General features: G+C 44.9%; 1 protein-coding gene across 1 annotated transcript; it reads left to right on the top strand.

The window, feature by feature from the left end:
• Nucleotides 1-7,284: 7,284 nt before the first annotated feature.
• On the top strand, nt 7,285-9,603 carry LOC117745566 (zymogen granule membrane protein 16-like). Its single transcript, XM_034553974.1, has 6 exons — nt 7,285-7,371; nt 7,493-7,570; nt 7,741-7,867; nt 8,272-8,371; nt 9,074-9,163; nt 9,250-9,603. Exons 2-6 carry the CDS (start codon nt 7,522-7,524, stop codon nt 9,388-9,390), a joined length of 507 nt encoding a protein of 168 aa, XP_034409865.1. The 5' UTR covers nt 7,285-7,371; nt 7,493-7,521; the 3' UTR covers nt 9,391-9,603.
• The last annotated feature ends 8,327 nt before the right edge of the window (nt 9,604-17,930 follow it).

Below are 17,930 nucleotides of genomic sequence, written 5' to 3'. Positions count from 1 at the left end.
CCAAGAAGGCCGGATACTCCGAAATGCTGTTCGGTGCATAAGCACAAACAACAGTCAGAGCCTTACTCCCCGCAACCCGTAGGCGCAGGGAGGCGACCCTCTCGTTCCCCGGGGAAAACTCCAACACAGCGGCGCTCAGCCGGGGGCTCGTGAGTATCCCCACTCCCGCCCGGCGCCTCTCACCCTGAGCAACTCCAGAAAAGGACAAAGTCCAACTCTTCTCCAGGAGCTTGGTTCCAGAGCCCATGCTGTGCGTGGAGGTGAGCCCAACTATATCTAGCTGGTACCGCTCCGCCTCCTGCACCAGCTCCGGCTCTTTCCCCACTAGTGAGGTGACGTTCCACGTCCCTAGAGCTAGTCTATGCTGCCGGCGATCGGCCCGCCCAGGTCTCCCGCCTGGCCCGCCGCCCGGTCTACATAGCACCCAACCCCGATAATTCTCCCTGCGGGTGGTGGGTCCACAGGGTGACTGCTGCTCCATGATGTTTTTTCGGGCTGAGCCCGACCGGGCCCCATGGGCGAAAGCCCGGCCACCAGACGCTCGCCGACGAGCTCCCCTCCTGGGTCTGGCTCCGGGAGGGTGCCCCGGTTTCCCTTGTCCGGGCAAGGTAACTTCAGTCCGTGGGCTGCTTATCATCAGGGTTTATTGAACCGCTCTTAGTCTGGGCTCTCCCCCGAGACCTGTTTGCCTTGGGAGACCCTACCTGGGGCTGATGCCCCGGACAACATAGCTCCCAGGATCACTGAGCCACTCAAACTCCTCCACCACGTTAAGGTGGCGATTCATAGGAGGAGTATGTTATGCTAAACATATTTATTGCTATTGTACAATTTAGCTCAGAGTCCACTGTTATTTTGACGACCCATATGTCACTGCTGTTTAGTTACAGAGTCCATTAAAGCTTGATGATAACTTACAAAATGCTCCCAATAAGCAACTCAGCTTTTTACTGCTTGGTACATTACATGTCATTTAGTTGACGCTTTTATCCAAAGTGACTTGAGTACAAACTCACAACAACAAGGATCGAGAAAGTACAATTTCTTCAATAAAGTTAAACCACAAAGTGCTATCAGTAAACCGTTTAAGTGCTGCTAAAGTGCTACTACAGCGCTACCTTTCCTAATCAAGGTATAGTCGAAAAAGATGTGTTTTTTAGCTTGCGACAGATGGTGTAGAGACTTTCTGCTGTCGGTCAAACCGTTTGGGCCACCTGGTTACGAATTCTATATGCAGTACATCGTGCTATTTTTTGTACATACTGTATATATTCTGTAACTGATAAAAAGAAGAAAAAAAAGAGAGAAAAGAGAGGAATCCGTGATAAACCAGTTATTACACTGGGAATACCAGTATAAAGTGTTGAACAGAGTCCCACTTATGCCAATTGGTTATACCCCTGGTAAAAGGAGTCAGAAAAGACGAGGACAAAGGGTTGTAAAACAAAGCTATTTTTTCTTTTTTTTGTAAGACCGCACGTGGGTCACTCCTGTTTTTGAATACACATTTGGCTAGTTGAGTCGCCATTCAACATTCGGTTTGGCGCCTCTAGTGATTGAGAAATTAATACCCTAATAGGGTGCGCTAGGGATTAACCTTTGTGGCACCATCGTGTGGCAAACGTTGAGCAGTGAAAGAGGACAGTGAGTGCCATTGAGTTATAAACCACTGATGCTTACACACACTATTCTTTTTTATTTATTACACAGAGAAGACCAGTATAAAGTGTTGGACAGATTCCCACTTATACCGATTGGTTATACCCCTGGTAAAGTATTGACAGTTTTTGATTAGAGCTATTGTTTAATCGTTTGATTTTCTCATTATTGCCAGTTTTTTGAATAACAAGTAATTGATTTATCGCTTGCTTTTCTCATGATTGACGGTTTTTGATTAAGACTTATCGTTTGATTTTCTCATTATTACCGGTTTTGATTAAGAGTAATTGTTTTATCGTTTACTTTTCTCATAATTGGCGGTTTTGGTGGTCATATCATTTGCTTGTTCATGCTTGGCTGTTTTGGTTACAAGTAATTGTTAAATCATTTGCTTAAAGTAACGGTTTCTCCCCATTTTTTTATTAAAAGTACACAGGAGAAGCCTGTATAAGTGTCGAACAGAGTCCCACTTATACCGATTGGGCCCCTGGTAATTCATTTGCTTAAAGTAACCGTTTTTTTTCCCATTTTTGACAGCTGAAGGCTGTACCATCTGCTTTATGCTTGGCTGTTTGGATTGTGCGTAATCGTTGTCATCATTTGCATAAAGTAATACGTTTTTTCCCATTTTTTGTCCAACCTATACATTGTCTAACCTTTTAAGCCCCATGGCGCCCACATCATAGTTAGACTGTGTAAAACCTTACAATAAACATGAGCAAATATATTGATGCCATTTCCATACAACTCAAACACCAACTGAAAGAAATATGAAAATATCATAATCATCATTTTGTCAGGAGTCTGCCCACTCAGCACATTTCCGGAACTAGAAACCCGTAGCTCGGTGCTATCAGAAAAAGCCAGATAGCAAAAAGCAAGAGGACTCCACAAAGATTCTAAATGTATTTTCTTTCTGCATTAAAGCATATCTGAGATATGAGCCAAAGAACACAGCAACATGAATCGATTTAGCGCTTTACAGTCACAAATGTTGCTTATTTTTGGCTTTAAAAAAAAAAAAAAAAATGTTCTTCTTCTAATCCACAAAGACTTCTATATTTGGATGTATTGAACACCATAAGTAATATAAAAGTGAAATATATAGTTAGGTACATGAGAAAATTCAAATTGCCAAAATGCCCATTTCGCCTAATTAATCTGTACTAAAACCTCTCTAACTTTGTTCTGCTTTACTTTGTCAAACTTTGCAGAGAGACTGGTCACATATTGTGCTATGATCTCTGATGTGCTCTGCTGTTTCTGTGCATCTTTCCAAGAGATAATCATCCTGAAATGGGTTTTTTTCTAGGCAAACCTGGAAATTCAACTTTTGCTGTCTTTCATCTTTATTTACTCTTAACCAATAATATATATACTAATATGTACACATCTGAACATAAGCCCACATGTGTTGCCTTTATTATAACACCAACATTATTCAAATAGCCTTTGTGGTTGCAGAGCTACACCCTTTTTAGTTTGGGTATGATATTTCGAGCAGATACCTAGAAAATAGCTTGGGGCTTAATTGCAGTGTATAACTTTATTCCCTACCTAACTTGATTATTTTTTACAATCACACCGCACATGCACGTTAGACACATAGTGTCTAACCCCTGGACTCTCACGGAAGAGTCCAGAAAAAGAAGAATGGATCAGAGGAAGCCCAGGAGAGTCGCCAAGTTATGACCTCCCCAATTCAGAGCGTCCCAATAGATACAAATGGGAGATAGATCCCACCCAGATACCACTCCCTTGCTCATTAACGCCATCCCTAACCGAACAACAGGCGATGGGGGCATATGGACTGCGCCCTGGTGGCCCCCCACCTCCAGCGCTGGGCCTCCATTCAAATCACATGGCCAACCTAGACACCTCAGCGAGTGGGGGAGCCAGATCAACGACCCCCATCTCACCCGAGGAGGAGCCCGACCTACTTGACTTTTCCGGCCAATTAACTGTGCCTTTCTCCTGGCGCATAGGAGGAGAAGGCCTCCAAGACTTGCAACAACAGCTCCCGAGGAGGGCAAAGGAAGGCGTAAACTACAAGCCTCCACCACGACACAGACAAATGTCAGTAGCAGCAACAGGCCCGGAGTGCTGTGTAGAGGAAGAAGAATGCCAAATTCAGGCCCCTATCATGACCTTGAGCAATGGCATGACTCAATACAAGCCATATAACCCCAGGGATGTGCAGTACCTCGTCGACCAGCTGCCTCCCCTGACGAGCGGAGGATCCCCCTGGATTAAGGCACTCAACACGGCCACCAATGGGACTCCATTAGCAGTGGGTGACCTGAGAGCCATCCTGGAGAAGTGCTCCTGCTTGAGTGAACTGCAGGCGTTGGAGAGAACTCCTGGCTGTTCAGCCACCTTGGACAGCCAAGACATAGACACTATTAGCATGCACCTGTTTGAGTCACGAAGTTGAGTCGTGAGATGCAACGTACGGTGGGCATAAAAAATGGAGAAGACAGAGACAAGTTCAGCCTCCCTGGCAACAGGGAGGACGAGGAGAATATCCAGAAGAGACGGGTGGCGAGAACCTTGTTGTATCTGTGGCAGACTTGGACACAGGGCTGAGGAATTTTACAGTAGACCCTGATGCAGCTAGAGACAAAGGAGGCCCACAAAGAGGAGCAAGAGGAGGATTTGCTCATTGACGCAGAGTCCAACTGGAATACACCAATATTGCCAGTCCCAAAATCCGGCAACAGAGGCTGGGGAATGGTTCATGACCTAAGAGCCATCAACCATGCCACAAATGCACAGAACATTCAAGTGCCTAACCCGTACACAGCTGTGGCCTGTCTGTCACCAAAACAACAGTACTTCACTGTAATTGACTTGGCAAATGCTTTCTTTTGCCTGCCCCTTGATGAAGCAAGCAGGGACATGTTCGCTTTTACGTTTGAAGGCAGACAGTATACATATTCAAGAATGCCACAAGGCTACAGAGATTGCCCGGGTATTTTCAATGCAGCCCTGAAGCAAGACCTCAAAGACCTCATAATACCGGAAGACACAGTGCTTGTACAGTACGTGGAAGATTTGCTGTTAGCTGCACTAACTGCTGAAATTTACCTTGGAGTGACGAAAGACCTCCTAACGCTGCTATCCGAAGCAGGTTATAAGGTGAAGCACTCCAAGACTCAGATTGCAAGAAAGACAGTGACGTTCCTGGGAGATTCCTGCACTCTGTCTCCAGGAGAAGAGATCCGCCTACTTGAGTGCAGCTAAACCAAAGACAGTACAAAAGATGCTGTCGTTCCTGGGCCTAACAGACTACAGTCGACATTACGTTCCCGACTTCACGTCTCTCACACAGCCACTCAGAGAGATGCTAACTGAAGCGGGAAACCAAAATCTGAAAGCCCTGTTGACATGGACAAACGATGCAGAAGATGCATTCACAAAGACCAAACAAGAAGTTGGACATGCATCAAAGCTGTCTACACCTGACTACAACAGGCCCTTCCACCTTGATGTTTCTGAATCAAGCGGGATGGTATCCGCTGTGTTGTTTCATAAAAAGGAGGGAGTAAGGAGACCGCAGATGTACTACAGCTCAAAGTTAGACCACATCGAAAAGGGCCAAACAGGTTGTACAAGACACTTGGCAGCCCTGAAAAGAGCAATTGAGAAAACTGATCATGTTTTGATGTGTCACAAGCTCAAGGTATAAATTAAAAGATAAATAATTTAAGATAGATGGGATTGGACGAGTAATTAGGACTCCGTTGGACAACAGAAGCACATTTAATAGGTGATTCCTCCCAAGGGTGAGAAGCTGTTCCTCAGACGGAGTTCGAGATTGCTAGTCTGATCCTGGATAATTTAGTTCCATAAGAAATAAATTTGGGATTTTGAGATGTGTCCTAGTGGAAAATTAAAAGAGAACATAGAAATAGAATGACCACTTCTCATACATGTTGGAGAATTGGTTCGGGAAATATGAACAATTATTTCCAGATATCCAATTTTAGATAGAACCGGCGCAGAAAGCCGCTCTGTGTGTTCTAATTCTCTTCCATAGCTACACTAGTCTCTCCATCATTAACCTCCATCGTGTTACCTGACTGCCTGCTGTGTTGGACCTCACCATCAGATGAGCTGCTCACAGAGGAGTATCGTGCACCTTTAACACATTGATGCAAATTATAACGAAACACAGAAGTCCGTTTGTTAATGATCATAATAATATAAACATAGTGTTTAAACCTGCTGTTTTTTCTTTTACCGGAGGAAATTGAGGATTGGAGGAATGCGGAGAAAAGAGATCATGGAGGAGATGAGCATGCAGAGAAAGAGGATGCACATAGACATGCACAGATAGACACATATATCTGATCACAACACTCCTAGACTTTAGTTACTTTGCTGAGCGGGGTTAAAAGGAGGGAGTGATGTTGTTTTTTTCTTCCACAGGGATTGATAATAAAGATTGTATTACAGTGATGTTTGCAGTGCAGTGGAATTTAAATCCATTAGGTTGTTTATACTAGAATAGTATAAAAGGAGGGATTGTTGAGTTGTAGTGGATTTTATATACACTTGCACATGTAAATAAGAGAGTCTATGTTTTAAATTAATACATAAAGAAAGTTATGATAATTAATTTGGGATATTATGAGATGTTGCTTTTATTCTGAAGGCAGGATAATAGGTTTTATTCTGAAGAGGAACTTCCGGTCCCTGAGGGAAGAAGGTTGGGAGCAATAGACTGGAGAATGTGAGACGGGATGGGGTCAAGGGGGCAGGTGGTTGGGCGGGCGGAGGTTACCAAGGTAAGAACTTGATTGGGAGACAGGAGGGTGAAAGAGGAAAGCGAGGGGGAAGAAGATAAAGTTAATGGAGGTGTAGTTAGTTTTTGTAAAGTAGTCAACAAAGTGACTTGGTAGAAGGGGGGAGGAGGGTATGGGGGGGTCAAGGAGGTTGGAAAAATAGAGAAGAGTTTTTTGGGGTTAGAAAAAGAGGATTCGATTCCGGATTGGTAGAACAGACTTTTGGCTGCAGAGATGGAGGCAGAGAAGGAGGAGAAAAGAGATTGATAGGCGAGCAGGTCGTCGGCGTGTTTGGATTTTTGCCATTTCCTTTCCGATGCTCGCATACCGGCTCTCTCGGCACGCACCTTTAGTCAGAAGGTAGAAAGGCACCCAAGATGCTGTTGAGTATGAAGTAGTTCATGTCTAAAGACACAGGGACAGAAAGTCCTTGTTTTATAGTCAGATTGAGTGAATGTATTAATGCTTTGAAATACATTTTAGTGACCCAAACTGAATAAAAATAGTTTTACGCAGGTTCCAAAAAGCAAATGTATCAAGAATGGTACACGGTAACTTGTGCGTCACCAATTCCCAAACTGGTTTTGTCAGTAAATCCCAGCGAGTGAATTCCCGTAAGAGCGGTGCAAACTAAATACCTGAATTGAACCTCAATGTATCTTCCTGGTTCTAAGAAAACTCTCAGAAGCATGTGCATGCTATTGTTCAGCTGTCAGAGGCGGTAGGAATGTTGTGGGGATGTGTGTGTGTGTGTGTGCGTGTGTGCTTATGTTTGTGTCCATATGTGTGTGTGTGTGTGTGTGTGTGTGTGTGTGCGTGTGTGCGTGCGTGGAGACAGACTTGTATATAAGTGAGTGCCAGTGTCCCAGTGTCATCTCGTCCTTTGACCAGAACTCAAGCTGTTTTCAGGAGATCTAGACTGCAGGTGAGTTTCAACATCTTCACGCTTTAAATATGACGTTTATTAGCATGTCACTGTGACCGATTGTTTTCATGTCTCAATAGTTAATGATATTATATGATGATGACTTGGTTTCTGATTCCAGTGTCTCCAGACGCCTCCTCACACACCAGGATGTTTTCCTTCCTGTTCTTCGCTGTGCTCTGCACCAGCTGCCTGGCTGGTAAGGTTTCAACCCATCTTCAGTCTTTTTACGCCCATTTCATATTTTTTACACAAACATCTATGTAGATTCTAATGAGATCTTTGTATATTAAAAGTGAAGTCAAGTGTAGTCAAAGAGCAGTAGCTTCCTCTTGTCCACCACTTAATATCTTTGTTTTACTTCTCCAGCTCCCTTGATGAACTACTCCTACTCTCCATCTGTTGGAGGTGGTAGTGGCACGTCCTTCGCCACAACAGGAGAAGGACGGATCACAGGGATCAGAGTCTATGAGCGGAGCAGCGCTTACATCTGTGGGTCAGTCTGTCCTCCCTCTTGTCCAGATGTGTTCAGGACTGGACTCAAATGATTATCGGGGTGACGGGGTCAATGAAAAGGGAGAGTGTTGTGTATTAGCATTGTATCCTAATTCAGTTTGACCTTGAGCTGCACAGAGCCTGTTACTGACATTTGGAAGGGCGTTTCCGTTTTCTCTTCTCAGTCAAAAGGAGGGTCTATTGAAATAATTTAAAAAAGCTAGAGGGTCTTGCTCTTTTAGAAAGTTTCACCCAATAATCTGCTCTCTATTTGCTCTATTGTCTACTTGTTCGATTCATTGCAATATCCAGCTGCATTATGACATTGCACAATGTTTTCTATCTGATCATGTCCTCTTGTGTATATAATCAGTGTGTTCCCTCTCTCTCGTGTCTGTCCTGCAGAATCCAGCTGCGCTACGGTGACATTTGGGATGAATTAGTTGGTGGTGGAAATGAGCATTTACAAGAGCTGGAACTCTTTGATGGAGAGAGCATTGTTCAGGTCAGAAAATCACCGGGAAAAAAAAAAATATATATATATATATATACAAATATATATTTATATATATATATAAATATATATATATATATATATATTCCTTGTCATTGAATTATTTTGAGGAGACAATGTTTATTGATATTTACAGATACTCTAATTTCTTATCATACACATATTTTTATTATTCTGTTCCAAGGAATATTATTAGGAGTAGCTTTTTTTATATATTGGATATATTCTGGAATATTTATATTACACTGTATCTATTAATGATTATGTAGAATACATATAATTATATATATAACTCAGAAAAAAAAAATATATATATATATATTTGTGTATGTATATTGTGTATATATATAAAAAATATAAATACATATATATATATATATATATATATATATATATGTATATGTATTTATATATATTTTTTTCTGTGTAATTTAATTATTTTGAGAAGACAATGTATAGCAATATTTATTGATGTTTATAGATATTTAAATGTCTTTATTCTCATACCCATTTTATATTATGCAAGGAATATTATTAGAAGTAGCATTTATTATATTTATTGGATATATTCAGTAATATTTATATTACACTATATCTATTCGTGATTATGTAGAATACATATGATTAGTTTACTCATCGAGGTCTAACCACATGTACCAACTGTGTTAATGTGACCTCACTGTCATGTTTCAGGTCTCAGGTAAATACCAAACCAGCTATATCTATCAGATACGGTTTGTGACCTCCACTGGGCGCTCCCTGGTCGCTGGCCAGCCGACATATGTAATTACCTTCTATCCTTTGTTTTTGTTACAATTATCAATTATAATAGTCATCTTCATCTGTTAACTTTTGATGCTTTGTTACAGAACTCCTTTAACTTCTACGCAAGTCACCCGGATGCAGAGCTCAAACTGCTGAGTGGCCGCTCCAATAGTGCTGGGATTACTTCACTGGGAGCTCACTGGGGAACCATCACGCCTCAAAGCAACAGTACCGCTGTTGCATGAAGAGCAATTAATAATCCAATAGGGATTCATATTCATTATGGGTGAGATCAACCCACCTTTCTATGAGGAAATTATTTAGGCTATAGTGTTACATGTATTAACAATATATGTATATGGGATTTTAATTTTGGTGTCTTTTTAATGGTGAGTGAAATGTTTTTTGCCCAAATAGTATTTAATGAAGTGACACGCATACTGTTGTATTCCATGTAGTATACTATTATATATTGTGATCTAAGCGCTATCATCCACAAACGAATAAATAAACAACATTTTAAAAAACTTGTTGTTTTGGTTGCATGTAATGACGAAGAATCAACGAAGGCAAATCATTTAGAAAAGGCAGAATCTCGTAGTCTAAACACAAAGTATGAACTCAAAGTCTCTCTATTATTTCTGTGTCCTCTTTCATGTTTCTTTCCCCACACGAGGGACAAACTTCACTTACATTCACACAAAGTAAAAAGTCCCTGGAAGCCACATTGTAGCCAGCTGACTGCTCATTCATACAACAGCAGACATGCTAAACATCCATCCATCCATCCATTATCACCCGCTTATCCGGGGTCGGGTCGCGGTGGCAGCAGGTTCAGCAGGCCAACCCAGGCTTCCCTCTCACCCGCAGCACTTTCCAGCTCATTCTGGGGATCCCGAGGCGTTCCAAGGCCAGCCGGGAGATATAATCCCTCCAGCGTGTCCTCGGTCTTCCCCGGGGCCTCCTACCAGTTGGACGTGCCCGGAAAACCTCTAATGGGAGGCATCCAGGAGGCATCCTGACTAGATGCCCGAACCATCTCAGCTGACTCCTTTCGACACGAAGGAGCAGCGACTCGACTCCAAGCTCCCCCCTGATGTCCGAGCTCCTTAACCTATCTCTAAGGCTGAGCCCGGCCACGCTACGGAAGAAGCTCATTTCGGCCGCTTGTATCCGAGATCTCGTTCTTTCGGTCACGACCCAGAGTTCGTGACCATAGGTGAGGGTTGGAACGTAGACCGACCAGTAAATGGAGAGCTTTGCCTTCCGGCTCAGCTCCCTCTTCACCAAGACGGACCGGTACAGCGCCTGTTTTAATGCTGCAGCCGCCTATCGATCTCCCGCTCCACCTTACCCTCACTCGTGAACAAGACCCCGAGATACTTGAACTCCTTCGCTTGGGGTAGGCAGTTTGCCCCCACCTGGAGGGAGCAATCCGCCGGTTTCCGGCAGAGCACCATGGCCTCAGATTTGGAGGTGCTAACTCTCATCCCTGCCGCTTCGCACTCGGCTGCAAAACGCCCCAGTGAATGCTGGAGGTCACGGTCCGAGGAGGCAAACAGGACCACATCATCCGCAAACAGCAGAGAGGTGATCCCGAGACTCCCGAACCGGATCCTCTCCACCCCCTGGCTGCGCCTAGATATCCTGTCCATGAAGGTCACGAACAGGACTGGTGATAAAGGGCAGCCCTGGCGGAGGCCAACACCCACCGGGAACGTGTCTGACTTACTACCGAGGAGACGAACACAGCTCCTACTGCAGGCGTACAGAGACCGGATGGCCCGTGCCAACGGGTCCGGCACCCCATACTCCCGCAGCAACCCCCACAAAAACCCCCGAGGGACCCGGTCGAAAGCCTTCTCCAGGTCTACAAAGCACATGTAAACTGGTTTGGCAAACTCCCAGGACCCCTCCAGTAATCTTGCGAGGGTAAAGAGCTGGTCCACTGTTCCACGACCGGGACGGAATCCGCACTGTTCGTCTTGAATCTGAGGTTCGACAAGCGGTCGGAGCCTCCTCTCCAGCACCCTGGCATAAGCTTTTCCCGGGAGGCTGAGCAGTGTGATACCACGATAGTTCGAGCACACTCTCCGGTCCCCCTTCTTGAAGATGGGAACCACCACCCCGGTCTGCCAGTCCATGGGCACTGTTCCCGACCCCCATGCGACACTGAAAAGGCGTGTCAACCAATGTCCAGCGCTTTCAGTATCTCAGGGCGGATCTCATCCACCCCTGGCGCCTTGCCACCAAGGAGCTTTTTGACTACCTTAGCGACCTCTGGCAGGGATATGGGTGAATCCACCCCAAAGTCTTCCGGCGCTGCCCCCTCTCCGGGGGACATGTTGGCCGGGTTTAGGAGTTCCTCAAAGTGCTCTTTCCACCGCCCGACGATGTCCCCAGTCCGGGTCAGCAGTTCCCCCCCCCTGCTGAGAACAGCCTGGGGTAGACCCTGCTTTCCCTTCCTGAGCCGTCGGATGGTTTGCCAGAACTTCCTTGAGACCAACCGAAAGTCCTTTTCCATGGCCTCCCCGAACTCCTCCCATGCCCGAGTTTTAGTTTCTACACGTTTGGGCTTGCCAGGTCTCTCTAGCCGAGTCCCCCGCCATCTGATCCAACTCACCACCAGGTGGTGATCAGTTGACAGCTCTGCTCCTCTCTTCACCCGAGTGTCCAAGACATACGGCAGCAAATCTGATGATACGATTACAAAGTCGATCATTGATCTCCGGCCTAAGGTGTTCTGGTACCAGGTACACTTATGAGCCACCTTATGTTCGAACATGGTGTTCGTTATGGACAAACTGTGGCTAGCACAGAAGTCCAACAACAAAACACCATTCGGGTTCAGATCGGGCAAGCCGTTCCTCCCAATCACGCCCCGCCAGGTTTCTCTGTCATTGCCCACTTGAGCGTTGAAGTCTCCCAGGAGAACTATGGAGTCGGCAGGTGGCGCCCTTTCCAGGACCCCTCCCACTGACTCCAAGAAGGCCGGATACTCCGAAATGCTGTTCGGTGCATAAGCACAAACAACAGTCAGAGCCTTACTCCCCGCAACCCGTAGGCGCAGGGAGGCGACCCTCTCGTTCCCCGGGGAAAACTCCAACACAGCGGCGCTCAGCCGGGGGCTCGTGAGTATCCCCACTCCCGCCCGGCGCCTCTCACCCTGAGCAACTCCAGAAAAGGACAAAGTCCAACTCTTCTCCAGGAGCTTGGTTCCAGAGCCCATGCTGTGCGTGGAGGTGAGCCCAACTATATCTAGCTGGTACCGCTCCGCCTCCTGCACCAGCTCCGGCTCTTTCCCCACTAGTGAGGTGACGTTCCACGTCCCTAGAGCTAGTCTATGCCGCCGGCGATCGGCCCGCCCAGGTCTCCCGCCTGGCCCGCCGCCCGGTCTACATAGCACCCAACCCCGATAATTCTCCCTGCGGGTGGTGGGTCCACAGGGTGACTGCTGCTCCATGATGTTTTTTCGGGCTGAGCCCGACCGGGCCCCATGGGCGAAAGCCCGGCCACCAGACGCTCGCCGACGAGCTCCCCTCCTGGGTCTGGCTCCGGGAGGGTGCCCCGGTTTCCCTTGTCCGGGCAAGGTAACTTCAGTCCGTGGGCTGCTTATCATCAGGGTTTATTGAACCGCTCTTAGTCTGGGCTCTCCCCCGAGACCTGTTTGCCTTGGGAGACCCTACCTGGGGCTGATGCCCCGGACAACATAGCTCCCAGGATCACTGAGCCACTCAAACTCCTCCACCACGTTAAGGTGGCGATTCATAGGAGGAGTATGTTATGCTAAACATATTTATTGCTATTGTACAATTTAGCTCAGAGTCCACTGTTATTTTGACGACCCATATGTCACTGCTGTTTAGTTACAGAGTCCATTAAAGCTTGATGATAACTTACAAAATGCTCCCAATAAGCAACTCAGCTTTTTACTGCTTGGTACATTACATGTCATTTAGTTGACGCTTTTATCCAAAGTGACTTGAGTACAAACTCACAACAACAAGGATCGAGAAAGTACAATTTCTTCAATAAAGTTAAACCACAAAGTGCTATCAGTAAACCGTTTAAGTGCTGCTAAAGTGCTACTACAGCGCTACCTTTCCTAATCAAGGTATAGTCGAAAAAGATGTGTTTTTTAGCTTGCGACAGATGGTGTAGAGACTTTCTGCTGTCGGTCAAACCGTTTGGGCCACCTGGTTACGAATTCTATATGCAGTACATCGTGCTATTTTTTGTACATACTGTATATATTCTGTAACTGATAAAAAGAAGAAAAAAAAGAGAGAAAAGAGAGGAATCCGTGATAAACCAGTTATTACACTGGGAATACCAGTATAAAGTGTTGAACAGAGTCCCACTTATGCCAATTGGTTATACCCCTGGTAAAAGGAGTCAGAAAAGACGAGGACAAAGGGTTGTAAAACAAAGCTATTTTTTCTTTTTTTTGTAAGACCGCACGTGGGTCACTCCTGTTTTTGAATACACATTTGGCTAGTTGAGTCGCCATTCAACATTCGGTTTGGCGCCTCTAGTGATTGAGAAATTAATACCCTAATAGGGTGCGCTAGGGATTAACCTTTGTGGCACCATCGTGTGGCAAACGTTGAGCAGTGAAAGAGGACAGTGAGTGCCATTGAGTTATAAACCACTGATGCTTACACACACTATTCTTTTTTATTTATTACACAGAGAAGACCAGTATAAAGTGTTGGACAGATTCCCACTTATACCGATTGGTTATACCCCTGGTAAAGTATTGACAGTTTTTGATTAGAGCTATTGTTTAATCGTTTGATTTTCTCATTATTGCCAGTTTTTTGAATAACAAGTAATTGATTTATCGCTTGCTTTTCTCATGATTGACGGTTTTTGATTAAGACTTATCGTTTGATTTTCTCATTATTACCGGTTTTGATTAAGAGTAATTGTTTTATCGTTTACTTTTCTCATAATTGGCGGTTTTGGTGGTCATATCATTTGCTTGTTCATGCTTGGCTGTTTTGGTTACAAGTAATTGTTAAATCATTTGCTTAAAGTAACGGTTTCTCCCCATTTTTTTATTAAAAGTACACAGGAGAAGCCTGTATAAGTGTCGAACAGAGTCCCACTTATACCGATTGGGCCCCTGGTAATTCATTTGCTTAAAGTAACCGTTTTTTTCCCATTTTTGACAGCTGAAGGCTGTACCATCTGCTTTATGCTTGGCTGTTTGGATTGTGCGTAATCGTTGTCATCATTTGCATAAAGTAATACGTTTTTTCCCATTTTTTGTCCAACCTATACATTGTCTAACCTTTTAAGCCCCATGGCGCCCACATCATAGTTAGACTGTGTAAAACCTTACAATAAACATGAGCAAATATATTGATGCCATTTCCATACAACTCAAACACCAACTGAAAGAATTATGAAAATATCATAATCATCATTTTGTCAGGAGTCTGCCCACTCAGCACATTTCCGGAACTAGAAACCCGTAGCTCGGTGCTATCAGAAAAAGCCAGATAGCAAAAAGCAAGAGGACTCCACAAAGATTCTAAACGTATTTTCTTTCTGCATTAAAGCATATCTGAGATATGAGCCAAAGAACACAGCAACATGAATCGATTTAGCGCTTTACAGTCACAAATGTTGCTTATTTTTGGCTTTAAAAAAAAAAAAAAAAATGTTCTTCTTCTAATCCACAAAGACTTCTATATTTGGATGTATTGAACACCATAAGTAATATAAAAGTGAAATATATAGTTAGGTACATGAGAAAATTCAAATTGCCAAAATGCCCATTTCGCCTAATTAATCTGTACTAAAACCTCTCTAACTTTGTTCTGCTTTACTTTGTCAAACTTTGCAGAGAGACTGGTCACATATTGTGCTATGATCTCTGATGTGCTCTGCTGTTTCTGTGCATCTTTCCAAGAGATAATCATCCTGAAATGGGTTTTTTTCTAGGCAAACCTGGAAATTCAACTTTTGCTGTCTTTCATCTTTATTTACTCTTAACCAATAATATATATACTAATATGTACACATCTGAACATAAGCCCACATGTGTTGCCTTTATTATAACACCAACATTATTCAAATAGCCTTTGTGGTTGCAGAGCTACACCCTTTTTAGTTTGGGTATGATATTTCGAGCAGATACCTAGAAAATAGCTTGGGGCTTAATTGCAGTGTATAACTTTATTCCCTACCTAACTTGATTATTTTTTACAATCACACCGCACATGCACGTTAGACACATAGTGTCTAACCCCTGGACTCTCACGGAAGAGTCCAGAAAAAGAAGAATGGATCAGAGGAAGCCCAGGAGAGTCGCCAAGTTATGACCTCCCCAATTCAGAGCGTCCCAATAGATACAAATGGGAGATAGATCCCATCCAGATACCACTCCCTTGCTCATTAACGCCATCCCTAACCGAACAACAGGCGATGGGGGCATATGGACTGCGCCCTGGTGGCCCCCCACCTCCAGCGCTGGGCCTCCATTCAAATCACATGGCCAACCTAGACACCTCAGCGAGTGGGGGAGCCAGATCAACGACCCCCATCTCACCCGAGGAGGAGCCCGACCTACTTGACTTTTCCGGCCAATTAACTGTGCCTTTCTCCTGGCGCATAGGAGGAGAAGGCCTCCAAGACTTGCAACAACAGCTCCCGAGGAGGGCAAAGGAAGGCGTAAACTACAAGCCTCCACCACGACACAGACAAATGTCAGTAGCAGCAACAGGCCCGGAGTGCTGTGTAGAGGAAGAAGAATGCCAAATTCAGGCCCCTATCATGACCTTGAGCAATGGCATGACTCAATACAAGCCATATAACCCCAGGGATGTGCAGTACCTCGTCGACCAGCTGCCTCCCCTGACGAGCGGAGGATCCCCCTGGATTAAGGCACTCAACACGGCCACCAATGGGACTCCATTAGCAGTGGGTGACCTGAGAGCCATCCTGGAGAAGTGCTCCTGCTTGAGTGAACTGCAGGCGTTGGAGAGAACTCCTGGCTGTTCAGCCACCTTGGACAGCCAAGACATAGACACTATTAGCATGCACCTGTTTGAGTCACGAAGTTGAGTCGTGAGATGCAACGTACGGTGGGCATAAAAAATGGAGAAGACAGAGACAAGTTCAGCCTCCCTGGCAACAGGGAGGACGAGGAGAATATCCAGAAGAGACGGGTGGCGAGAACCTTGTTGTATCTGTGGCAGACTTGGACACAGGGCTGAGGAATTTTACAGTCGACCCTGATGCAGCTAGAGACAAAGGAGGCCCACAAAGAGGAGCAAGAGGAGGATTTGCTCATTGACGCAGAGTCCAACTGGAATACACCAATATTGCCAGTCCCAAAATCCGGCAACAGAGGCTGGGGAATGGTTCATGACCTAAGAGCCATCAACCATGCCACAAATGCACAGAACATTCAAGTGCCTAACCCGTACACAGCTGTGGCCTGTCTGTCACCAAAACAACAGTACTTCACTGTAATTGACTTGGCAAATGCTTTCTTTTGCCTGCCCCTTGATGAAGCAAGCAGGGACATGTTCGCTTTTACGTTTGAAGGCAGACAGTATACATATTCAAGAATGCCACAAGGCTACAGAGATTGCCCGGGTATTTTCAATGCAGCCCTGAAGCAAGACCTCAAAGACCTCATAATACCGGAAGACACAGTGCTTGTACAGTACGTGGAAGATTTGCTGTTAGCTGCACTAACTGCTGAAATTTGCCTTGGAGTGACGAAAGACCTCCTAACGCTGCTATCCGAAGCAGGTTATAAGGTGAAGCACTCCAAGACTCAGATTGCAAGAAAGACAGTGACGTTCCTGGGAGATTCCTGCACTCTGTCTCCAGGAGAAGAGATCCGCCTACTTGAGTGCAGCTAAACCAAAGACAGTACAAAAGATGCTGTCGTTCCTGGGCCTAACAGACTACAGTCGACATTACGTTCCCGACTTCACGTCTCTCACACAGCCACTCAGAGAGATGCTAACTGAAGCGGGAAACCAAAATCTGAAAGCCCTGTTGACATGGACAAACGATGCAGAAGATGCATTCACAAAGACCAAACAAGAAGTTGGCCATGCATCAAAGCTGTCTACACCTGACTACAACAGGCCCTTCCACCTTGATGTTTCTGAATCAAGCGGGATGGTATCCGCTGTGTTGTTTCATAAAAAGGAGGGAGTAAGGAGACCGCAGATGTACTACAGCTCAAAGTTAGACCACATCGAAAAGGGCCAAACAGGTTGTACAAGACACTTGGCAGCCCTGAAAAGAGCAATTGAGAAAACTGATCATGTTTTGATGTGTCACAAGCTCAAGGTATAAATTAAAAGATAAATAATTTAAGATAGATGGGATTGGACGAGTAATTAGGACTCCGTTGGACAACAGAAGCACATTTAATAGGTGATTCCTCCCAAGGGTGAGAAGCTGTTCCTCAGACGGAGTTCGAGATTGCTAGTCTGATCCTGGATAATTTAGTTCCATAAGAAATAAATTTGGGATTTTGAGATGTGTCCTAGTGGAAAATTAAAAGAGAACATAGAAATAGAATGACCACTTCTCATACATGTTGGAGAATTGGTTCGGGAAATATGAACAATTATTTCCAGATATCCAATTTTAGATAGAACCGGCGCAGAAAGCCGCTCTGTGTGTTCTAATTCTCTTCCATAGCTACACTAGTCTCTCCATCATTAACCTCCATCGTGTTACCTGACTGCCTGCTGTGTTGGACCTCACCATCAGATGAGCTGCTCACAGAGGAGTATCGTGCACCTTT

This window comes from Cyclopterus lumpus, chromosome 16 (assembly GCF_009769545.1).
Source record: "Cyclopterus lumpus isolate fCycLum1 chromosome 16, fCycLum1.pri, whole genome shotgun sequence".
Classification (NCBI taxonomy): Eukaryota; Metazoa; Chordata; class Actinopteri; order Perciformes; family Cyclopteridae; genus Cyclopterus; species Cyclopterus lumpus.
This window is presented reverse-complemented; position numbering and strand designations above follow the sequence as displayed.